Consider the following 11,450-nt stretch of genomic DNA (forward strand, 5'->3'; position numbering starts at 1 on the left):
CTCTCAAACCTCATCCCCAGAATGTTTGATTTACTTGGCTGAAGTGGGGTTGGAGGGGCGGTCTGAAAAATTTGTAAGTTTTTAAAAGCTCCCCAAGGTGCAGCAGGGTCAAGAGTCCTGGGTCGCATGGGGAATAATTTCAGATCTCCGCTCCCCTTAGGGTCCATCGGTATCCTGGGCACAGTGGACCTTGGCCTCTTCTGGCCATAGTGGGCCCTGCCCCGACCCCAGCTGGGTAGCTGAATGAGGCCCCGTCTCCTGCTCTTGGGAAGGGAGGAACAGTCCCACTGGAAAGGTACCTCCGAAGAATGTTCTGCTCGACTCTCTTAGCCCTGTGAAATAGCAGAGGATCTCCACCCACACCCACTTCATCTCAGCCTTTTCCGAGGTCAGATTTCCCCTGGAGCCAAAACAATGTGAGCAATTGAATGCACGCTCACGCAAAAAGTTGAAAATGTGGCTCTCTCATTGTTGCATGGGGCAATTTCATTTCCTGAGAAGCTGGACTTGCTGCCCTCTGTGTTCTCCTCCTCAGCCTGTGCCTGCCGGCCCCTTCCAGGAGCCCAACCGGTTGCATCCTTGAGGGTGGGGTGTGTGCCCGTCGGAGACACCCCTCAGAGGCACCTGCCCCCTCCCTGCCCTTCCTCTGGAAAAGGCAGGGAGGGGCGGATGGGGTTTCTGGGGCCTGGAGGGAAGGAGAGCAAGGGAGCCAACCATAGGGAGGGGGTCAGAGGGAGGTGCAGAGGGATGAGAGATTCCTGGCACAGGGCAACCCCCTCCCTTTCTCCTTTCCTCCACTCCTGACCTCTGGCTATGGCTGCCAGACTCAGAAGAGCGCAGGAGGCTGGGAGTCACGGGTAGAGATGGGCTGGGGGATCGGAATGGAGACAGAAAGGCCGAGAGGGAGTGGGCGGAAGCAGGCCCCAAGTACATGGGGAAAGTTTGCTCAAAGGAAACAGAAGTAAGGGGTTAAAAGCCACCCCAGCATTCCCTGCCAGAGGAATTTTTGATGAAGCTTTTGAAGCAAGGTGCCCAGGGAGAAGCCTTCAATGGCATCTCGGAACAGTTTGACAAGATCACCATTGGGTCATAGAGGCGACAGCAGAGTGGAGCGAGCCAAGAGTGTTGTAGGGTCAGGAAAAGGGTGTGAGGAGAGGACCCTCCCTGCCCCCCCCCCCCCCGCCCCCAACCAATTAAATGGTTGGCACGTTGGCTCCAGCTGAGATGGGAGATGACGACACCCTTAGCTCAGGCCACAAACACTAATTATACCCTCCTGTGTGGGGCCCTGGCAGTCACAGTTTGGCTGAGGGCCTCAGCAGGATGAAGGGGTCCTTAGAACGCTCCTGGAAAACAGCTTGAGGGATGCCTTACCATTTCTTTGGGCCTTCTTTGATTTCATTCATTAACATTTTTCAGTTTTCAGTGGGTAAGTCTTTTACTTCCTTAGTTAAGTTCATTCCCAAGTATGTTACTCTTTCTCATGCTACTGTAAAGTGAACTGTTTTCCTCATTTCCTTTTCAGGTAGTTTGTTATCATAGTGTCGAGAAATGCAGTTGATTTTTGTATATTGATTTTGTGTCTGGCAACTTTACTGAGTTCATTTATCAGTTTTAACCTTTTTAAAATTTTTTGGTAGAATCTTTAGGGTTTTCTTTTTTCTTTCTTTCTTCTTCTTCTTCTTCTTCTTCTTTTTTTTTTTTTTTAGAATCTTTAGGGTCTTCTATATACAAGATCATGCTATCTGCACATGGAGACAATTTTGCTTCTTCTTTTCAATTTGGATGTTTTCTATTTCTTTTTTCTTGCCTAGTTGCTGTGGCTAGGACTTCTAATATTACGTTAAGCAGGAGTGTTAAGAGTGGACACCCTTGTCTTGTTCCTGATCTTGGCGTGGAAGATGTAATATTGTTAAAATGTCCAGACCACCCAAAGCGACCTACATATTCAATGCAATCCCTATCAAAATTACAGTCGCCTTTTTTAAAGTAATAGAACAGACAATTCTACAATTCATATAGAACCACAAAAGATTCACATAGCCAAAACAGTCTTGATACAGTTTGAAAAAGAACGTGTCAGGAAGCACTACACATCCAAATTTCAGAATATATTCCAAAGCTATGGTAATTAAAACATACGTATAGACCAATGGGACAGAATTGAGAGTCCAGAAATAAATCCACGCATATGTGGTCGACTGACCTTCTGCAAAGTACCAGGAACACACAATGGGGAAAGGATAGTCTCTTCAACAAATGGTGCTGGGAAAACTGGATATCCACATGCCAAAGAATGAAATTGGACTCTTACACCACACACACAAAAAAATAACTTCAAATGTATTAAAACTTCAGACCTGAAACTGTAACTTGTCAAAGAAACCCTAGGGGAAAGGCTTCATGACATTGGTCTTGGCAGTGATTTCATGGATAGGACATTAGAAGCACAAAAGCAAAAACAGACAACTGGGACTACATCAAATGAAAAAGTTTCTGCGCAGAAACACACACACACGCACGCACACACACACACACACACACACACCACACAACAGTGAAAAGCAACTTACAGAATAGGAGAAAATATTTGCAAACCACGTATCTGAATGGGTTAATTTTCAAAATATATAATATATAATACCTGGATTGAAAAAAATGAGCTAAGGACTTGAATGGACATTTTTCCAAAGAAGACATACAAATGGCCAACAGGCATATGAAAAGGTGCTCAATGTCACTAATTATCAGGGAAATGCAAATCAACACTGCTTCACGTCTGTGAGGACGGCTATTATTACTATTAAAAAAAAAAGACAAGTGTTAGAGAAATAGCTATTCTGAAAGACAGTTAAACAAGAAGCTAAAAATAGAACGACCATATTATCCGCAATCCCACTCTGAGTATTGATCTAAAAGAACTGAAATCAAGATCTCGAAGAGACATTAGCACTCCTGTGCTCACTGCGGTAGCCAAGATGTTGGAACAACCTACATGTCCATTAACAGACGAACAGATTTAAGAATGTGGTATACCCATACAATGGAATACAGTTGAGCCTTGAACGCAGGGGTTAGTGGCACTGACCCCCTGTGCAATCGAAAATCCACATATAATTTTTGACATCCCCAAACTTAACTAATAGCCTACTGTTGACCAGAAGCCTTACCAATAACATAAACAGTCAATTAATGCATATTTTGTATGTTATAGGTATTATACACTGTATCCGTACGATAAAGTAAGCCTGAAGAGAGAAACTGTAAATTACTAAGAAAATCCTAAGAAAGAGAAAATACATGGACAGAGCTGTACTGTAAAAACTCGGGATGTAAGTGGACCCCCAGGGTCCAAACCCACGTTGTTCAAGAGTCCACTGTACTATTCCACTTTATAAAAGAAGGAAATTCGGCAGTATGGGACAGCCTGGATGAACCCGGAAGACATTATGCTAAGTGAAACAAGCCAGTCACAGAAGGACAAATACTGCATATTTCTACTTGCACAGGGCATTTAAAATAGTCAAACTTGTAGAAGCAAAGAATAGAATGGTGGAAGCCAGAGGCTGGGAGCAGAAGGGAGTGTGAGCTGCTAATCACCACGCACAAAATTTCTGTTATGCCAGACGGATAGATTCTAGAGATCTGCTGCGTGGCATTGTACCTAGAGGTTAACAATAACTGTAATGTACACTTAAGAATCTGTTCAGAGGGTAGGCTACATATTAAGTGTTCTTATGACAATAACATTTTATTAACATTAAAAACATTTAAAAAAGAGGGGCACCTGGCCGGCTCAGTCGGTAGAGCATGTGACTCTTGATCTTGGGGTTTTAAGTGTGAGCCCCACGCTGGGTGTAGAGATTACTTTAAAAAAATGTTAAGGGGCGCCTGGGTGGCTCAGTCGGTTGAGCGGCCGACTTCGGCTCAGGTCATGATCTCGCGGTCCGTGAGTTCGAGCCCCGCGTCGGGCTCTGTGCTGACAGCTCGGAGCCTGGAGCCTGCTTCGGATTCCGTGTCTCCCTCTCTCTCTGACCCTCCCCCAGTCACACTCTGTCTCTCTCTCTCTCTCTCTAAAATAAACATTAAAAAAAAAATTTTAAAAAAATGTTAAAAAACAAATAAAAAAAGAGCTCACGAAGCAAACGTGAGCAGTGAACAGGAGGGCAAGGAGGTTCCTGCACCTTCCAGGCACCAATTATACTCTTCAATCACTTTGAAAACCACCTTGGCACAGCCATTTGCGCTTAGACAATGAAAAGTGCTCACTGAACATGATTCTTCTCCATCCCTCAAAGAGAGATCTGATCGGCCCATGTTATTTATGGCAAAAGCAGAATCAATTCCACGATGGCCTATTTGGCTTCCGCTGTGTAGCAGGCGCTGGGCTAGGGACCGAGGAAAGAGAAAGGTGCTTCATGAGGCAGGAGCAGAATGTCAAGAGCAGAGAGAGACTCCAGCAGTCAGACCTAGATTCCGAAGCAGACTCTGCTGTGTGGCCCGGAGCAAGCTGCCTGACCTCTCTGTTCTCTAGCAACCGGGGATGATAATCTTCAGAGTTAAAAGAGAAAAGAATGCATCATGTGCTTGGGACCAATGCCTTTCACTGTGCTGTTATCATGACTAAATACTAAATTGCTAAATAAATTAAATACTAAATTACCCAATACTAAAATACTAACTAAGGCACCACGGAAAGGCTGGAGCCTCAAGGATGGAGTGCAATGCCTCGTTCTTGGGAGCTGTCCCTGTGCTCTGCTGGGGGTGGGGGTGGGGACTTCCCAGAAGAGGGGACTTGGGCTGGGCCTGGGAAAAGGTGTTATGGCCACGAAGAGAGAGACTCCAGGGATGGAGTCCAAGGTCTCAAGCTTGAGTAACTGAGAGAACAGTTAATTCAACTAGGTCAGAGTGTGCAAGGAAAGGCCCAGGGACTCCCTCCAGGGCAGGGTGCCTCTCAGAGCCCTCGGTGGCCTCCAGTCTGAAGGGGCTTTGGGGCCAAGTGCACACTCAATCTTAAAGGGGCATGGGGGTCAGTGAGCCCCAGGTCCAGCGAAGGTGGCCTCTGTGAGCTGAGGACCCCAAGGTTGTAGTAGGGCTGTGATGATTTTCTTCCTCTTAGGTTTGTGCTAAATGAGACTTTTCACACCAAGACGGCCCATGGGTCTGTGTTTTATTCAGGAGCTAGAGGAAAGGGGAGGAGGAGAAGCCATGGAGGTGTGCAGAAGCAGGGGATACAACGGGTGGCCCATGACTGTAAGAAAAGGCAACTGGGTGAGTTCTGGGGCTGCTGCCTGGCTGCGAGGGGGCAGGAAGTAAGGGTCTGGGCCCACACCAGGACCTGGACTGTGCAGGAAGGCCTTGGGGAAGAGCTCTGGCCACATCTTCTTGGAGGGGCTTGAGGCATGACCTGGATGTGTCTAGTGGGCAGCCGGCAATGTGGGCCTGGGGTGGTTCTGGGAATTGGGAGGACCCAGGGTAGGGGTGGGCCCAGTAGATTTGGGGTCGGCCGTCTGCATGGCCTCAGGGGAATACCCTAAGCTCTTCCACGGAGAGAGAGGCAGCAGCAGTGGCTTTGACTTCTAGAAACTTCTTAGAGCTGGCCCAACCTGCTTTGGGAATGTCAGTCAGGCCTAGGTGTGAGTGTGTGTGTGTGACAGATAAGGTAGGGGAGGCAGCAACAGATTCTGCGAATTCAAGTGTCTATCTCCAGGGAGCTGGCAAAGGCACAGGGCCCCCCTTCATGCCCCCATCTTTTCTTAAGGCCCTGTTTTAGGGAAGCTAAGTTCTCTATTTATTGGAAAGAGCCTTAGATTGGTCGATGAGAAGCTCCAGGCCAGCTCTGGCACTGACTGGCCCTGTGTCCCTCTGGGCAGGGCTCTCAGCCTCTGTGCCCCTTTAAGATTGGGCATGTGCCCAGTCCTAAGTCAGCCTGGAGGACACCCAGCTCTCTGAAAGCCACCGTGCCTAAGAACAAGTCCCTTGGGCATTTCCTTCCACACCCTGACCTACTTGTCCTGGTGCTCTTAGCACCCACTCCACACCGTGTCTTTCTCCCTAAACCCCTTCAGGGCCAGCAGCATGATCCCGCTCTACAGGTCAGGAGCCAAGGCTCAGGGCAGGTGAGCTCTCTCCTGAGACGGAACGGCCAAAAACCGGCAAAGGCAGGATTTGAGCCCTGGCCTGGTGCTCTTGAACCACCTCACCGTGGGCCCCGAGCAGACAGCTTGGAGCACGGGGCTCCGGTTTCCTCCTTTCCCAAAACGGTGAAAGCCACAGATGAACTATTTACTCTTCAAGTTTACCGTGAGCGTGGCAGGCACTTTTGGGTTTGTGACACCGTCCTGAAAGGTTTCATGTGCCCAACAAGCGTGCATTAGGGGAAGCTCCTCGGTTTCTGCGCAGATCTCCTGGCACCTTCCGGATCTCACACCCGAAAGTTCGCGCTACCTCAGGCGGTGTTAGAAGCGGCTTGGCAGCCAGGGCCGGCGCTCGGCTGTAGCCCTGCCTCCTGCTGCTCGGGGAAGCAGGTGATGGCAACACCAGGAGGTGCCCAGATCACGCAGAGGGAACGTGTCGGGGCAATCCAGGTCACTGCCCTCGAACAGCGCTGCTCCCTGCCTTGAGCTGGGCTGCCAGGGGCACAGGGCAACTCAGGCAGGGGTGGGAGGACCCCAAGAGGCCATCCTGCTTCCAAGAGGGCCGCCTTCCAGTCACCCCCGAGGGATGGCAAATGCAAAGCTATGGCCTCTCGTGGTGCTGCGTTCAAGTTTGCGACGCTTTGAGAACGACACACGGTTGGAAGAGGCCGTTTTCTGATTCTGAGAAAGAACTCTGAAATCAGTCGCGTTCGTTAAGAAGTATGTCTGGCTACGAGACTGACGGGTTTCCAAGGTGCCCGGGGGAGGTCCGTGTGCTCTGCTCTAGCCAGCATCTGCACCGCCTGGGGCGAGCACCCTGCTCCCTAGAAGTGGATGCTTCCCAGACATTCACAAATACCCCTTCCCTTCTCTTACACTGCTCTATTATCTTCTTCCTTTCAAAAACACAAAAAATGTCCCTTGACACCACCCCTCCCCTGTAGGTGACAGGTTCCTCTTTCCCTGTTGCCTTTCACAGAAACACTTCTCCAAAGACTTGTCTGCACGCACGTCCTCACCTCCACTGACTCCGCAGCGTGGCCTCACGTGGCGTCCGTGCTCGCCCCACTGACACCACGGGCCCCCGACCTCCTTGTTGCTAAACCCCGGCCGCTTCTCTGGCTGGTCGGATTGACCCCCCCCTCCGCCGCTCCCGAGGCTGCTCCTCCCTAAGTCCCAGGGCCGCTGCTGGGAGTGGGGCAGCACATGTGACGGGTTGGCACCAGCTCCCGGTGGGATGATTCTCAGCCCTCCTGGAGCCTCCTCTGACCCGCACCCTCCTGGCTGGCCTTCCCGCCTCCTGGCCACTCCTCCATCTACCCCCACTCCGTGGGTCACCCCATCTGGTCCCCCGCCTGGAGCACCAGGTGCACACTGTCACTTTACACGACGCTCAAGTCCATGTCCCCAGGGATCCCGATGGCTTCCTGATCTCCAGACACTTCTATCTGAGCAACCGTGGGACAGCTCCCTGGTGACGACGAGGTCACCCAAACAGAAGAAAACGACTCCTGGTTTTCATCCCCACTGTGTTTTTCTTCCAGGCCTTCCCATCCCAGAAAATGGCGCCATCAGGCCGATGAACCGGGAGCCCACGTCCCTTCCTCCTTTCCCCGAAATCTCACGTCAGCAGGTCCCGTCGGTTCCAACTCAAAAACATAACTGGAATACAGTCCCCCTCCACACCGTCACGGATGGGTTCCGAGCCACCACCCTGTCACCAGACGACACCAACGGCCCCGTAAGGCGCTCCCAGCTTCTGTGTTTGTCCCTTCCAATTCTGGCCCCTGGGCGTAGCCAGGGTGACCTTCTGCAGTGGTAGGGCAGGCCGCCCCTGACCTGTAGCTGGTAGGGCAAGGCCACCCCCTGACCTCTTGCTTCTCAAAAGCTTCTCGGCAATTCTTGTTTATTTCTTTTTTTTAGGTGAAACTTAGAAGCAAATAATTCAACGGCAAACCAATCCAGACCAAAGATCTACTCATTCAGTTCATACTTCCTGGAGGCCTCCTCCCTGCAGGCAGCGTTCTAGATTGTGAGGTCTGAGTTAACAATCCTTCGCTTTGGACGGCTCTTGCCCTTTATACAAACCGAGTAAATTACAGCCTGGCTTTCGTAAACAGAAGCCCGGGGACTTACGTTTCTCTTTACCAAGCGATTGATCGCGCGGTAAGTGGTACCGGCCCCGTAGCTTTCCCCGGGCATCCGGGTTTTGCTTACAGACATTCCAAGGTGACGTTGTCGGCGCCGGTCGCTTACCTCCCTGAGGCAGGTGTAGATGGGGCAGACGAGCACGCGGAAGGGCTCGCCCGTGCTGCTGCGCATGGTGCCGAACACCTCGCACAGGAAGGTGATGAAGCCAAGCCAGCGCTCCACGTCTTGCTGCTGCAGCTCCTCCCGCACCGTGAAGTCCTTCTGCGGAGGCACAAGAGACCGGGTCAGCCTTGCCAAGGTCAGCCTGCTCAGCTGTAGCGCCTACCGGCTAAGGGCTAGTCCGAGGCAACTGGTCAACCCCATGCTTTCAGTGGCTGGAGAGTGACTGCTGGGGACTCCAGAGCCACCCCGACCTGCGTCCACAGCGCCTCTTCCTCAGTTTCCAGATTGGGGGCCCGTCAGCCTTGCCTCGCTGACCCCAATAGCGAGGTGGGGGAGTGAGATGAAGGCGAGATGACACCTCTCCCAGGGTCATCGCCTCGCCCATTCCACCCGCTCTGGTTAACCTCCAAAGCACCTTTGGAGTCAAGTACCCTAACTGTTCATATTCGATAATCACAATGATCCCATGAGGTAGGTCCTATTATTGCCCCATTTTATAGATGGTGAAATGGAGGTTAGAGAAGTTATCCAATTTGCCCATGGCAGAGCTGGGATTTGAACCCAGATCTGCCTGCTCTGGACACCAAGCTTTTCTTCCTTTTCCTTTTTATTTTTATTTTCTTTTAAAAGTTTTCAGTGTTTATTTTTGAGAGAGAGAGAGAGAGAGACAGAGGGGGAGGGGCAGAGGGAGAGGGAGATAAAGTCTGAAGCAGGCTCTAGGCTCCGAGCTGTCGGCACAGAGCCCCACGAGGGGCTCGAACGCACAAACGATGAGATCATGACCTGAGCTGAAGTCGGACGCTTAATTGACTGAGCTACCCACGTGTCCGTAAATGTTTGTATATTTTTGAGAGAGAGAGAGGGAGAGAGAGTGCAAGTGGGGAAGGGCAGAGAGAGAGAGGGAGAGAGAGAGACGGGGACAGAGGAGCCGAAGTGGGCCCTGCACTGAGAGCAGGGAGCCCAGAGGGGCGGCCTGGTGGTGTTTTAGGTACCTGTGAATGAATACATGACTTTGCCCACCACCCTAGGCCTATAAAGGGCCCTGGACTGCTGTCCTAGAAGTCATGAATCTTTAGGTCATTTCATTCTCATTAGCCTGTGTTTGTCCCACTATATCCTTATGTGGTCAGAGCAGAGGCAGACATTAGTGTTTCAATGTTCGAATGGGAGAGACTAAGGCTCAAAGAGTAAAAGACTGGATCGAGGTCACTTAGCATTGGAATCTGAGTAAGAACCTCCGCCCTACCATTGCTCTCGAAATACTGGCCTGAAGGCTCTCAGCCTTGGTTGCACGCTGGGGTCACCGGGAGGAACCTGGAAGCTACAGATGTTTGGGCTCCGCTGCAGAGAGGTTTATGTCGCTGGCCACGGTGGGGCCAGGACCCTGGTAATCCGTGAAAGCCTCCAGGTGATTCCGTTGTGCAACCGTGGCTGAGAACCACAACGCCCGGCCTTTATAAAGTGCCGACCTGGGAGTCAAGTCGGGGCCCTCTATCAGTGCCTGAGTTATCCTTTCCCCATCTCCCAGAAAAATGCCTGTGCAGGTGGACGTAGAAGAAGAAATCCCCACGACAACACTGAGAAGGAAGATAACAGTTCACCAACAGACTCCTCACCAGACTCGGGAGGTTGACGCCAGTAACTAAAATGCTGTCGTGAAGAAGCTCTCTTTGCCCGGAGCAGCTTAGCCTCCTCCCCAGAAGACCAAAGTCAAGGGGTAGATGGGCAGGCAGCTTGGCCTTCAGCCGTTCCCCGTCGGCCCCTGGCTGGTAGGCAGTCTGTGGCTGCTTTCGCACCCCGTCCCGCGCACCAGGGCAGCTCCTACCAGCACTGCTCTTGCCCTGGTCACTAGGGATTCAGGGGCCGAAGGCACCCTGTGTCCTCAGAGGCGCGATACTATCAGGCAAAGCGCTCTCAGTCAGGAAAAGGCTTGGGGCTGTGCATACCAGAAGCCAGAGTTTAAAAAACCGATCACATCTGATCAAAGAACTGCAGCTTGACTCAGTTTCCTCCTGGTAATCAGTGGCCCCAAGAGAGGATTCTGTTTGGGGCTGGCAAAACGCACTAGGAATCTGAACACCTGCTAAATACTGGAAATCACACCTGGGGTGTGCACATGAAACCACCCACAGAGAGGAAGACTCGACCGCTGCCACAGCAGACATCGAGAATTCCAAGGATGAGCCATACGGCTAACCCCAAAACCAAACTGAGCCTCTGTCATTCAAGGGTAAGGGAAGAGAAAAGCAATGTGCCCTCTATGGGAAGAGCCTGCACCGCAGAACAGGGGCGTGCTACCCTGAAGGCCTAATGGTAATGCATGGCTTTGAAAATGAAAACAAGGTGCCAAGAATAAATAAAGTTAAAAATTCAAGTACAAAACATGGTGGGCTTTTAGGTCCCGAAGGGCAATAGCATGGGTTCTGTGACAGGTGGAGGGGCATTCACAAGTGGGGATCACGACTCGCTAGAAGCCCCAAGCAGCGAGGAAGTGTTAAGATGGGAGCCGGCGTTCGGGGGGGAACCGAATGGGAATGAGGAACACAGTGGCGACATGGGGACGTGAGGCGAAGGCAACAAAGGACGGAATGGGTTCTGCAGAAAAAGTCGTATGTAAGACAAACTTGGAAAACAACTAGAAAGCTGAAGATGGATGAAAAGGAAATGAAAAAGGAGAAGACTGAGTGGACGGATGTCTCACCTATGAATTACAGAGGTTTTCAAAAAGGATCCCAGAATAGATGGGATACAGAGACCAGAGCGAAACACTTTGAGTTGAAAACCAGAAGTCAAAGAATATACTCTTCGGGTGGAAAGGGCGCACGGCGTTCCGGAGCCCCACCATTGATACTTAGCAGGAGAATTTTCTTTTTTAATTTCAAGAAAAAGAAAAATTCTAAAAACAGCTTTGATCGGGGCGCGGTGGGGGGGGGGGGGGGGGGGAGAACCCCCGGGTTTTTTTAAAAAAAAAAAAAAAAGGGGGGACTTTCACTTCTGTAT

General features: G+C 50.9%; 1 protein-coding gene across 5 annotated transcripts in view; it reads right to left on the reverse strand.

The window, feature by feature from the left end:
• Positions 1–11,450, reverse strand: part of CTIF (cap binding complex dependent translation initiation factor) — a 291,774-nt gene that overhangs the window by 30,930 nt on the left and 249,394 nt on the right. For all 5 annotated transcript variants that reach the window (XM_049620101.1, XM_049620100.1, XM_049620099.1 and 2 more), the window contains one exon: positions 8,394–8,549. In XM_049620101.1, the coding sequence (XP_049476058.1) occupies positions 8,394–8,549 (156 nt within the window). The remainder of the gene's footprint in view (positions 1–8,393; positions 8,550–11,450) is intronic.

This window comes from Panthera uncia (genome assembly GCF_023721935.1).
Source record: "Panthera uncia isolate 11264 chromosome D3 unlocalized genomic scaffold, Puncia_PCG_1.0 HiC_scaffold_8, whole genome shotgun sequence".
Lineage (NCBI taxonomy): Eukaryota > Metazoa > Chordata > Mammalia > Carnivora > Felidae > Panthera > Panthera uncia.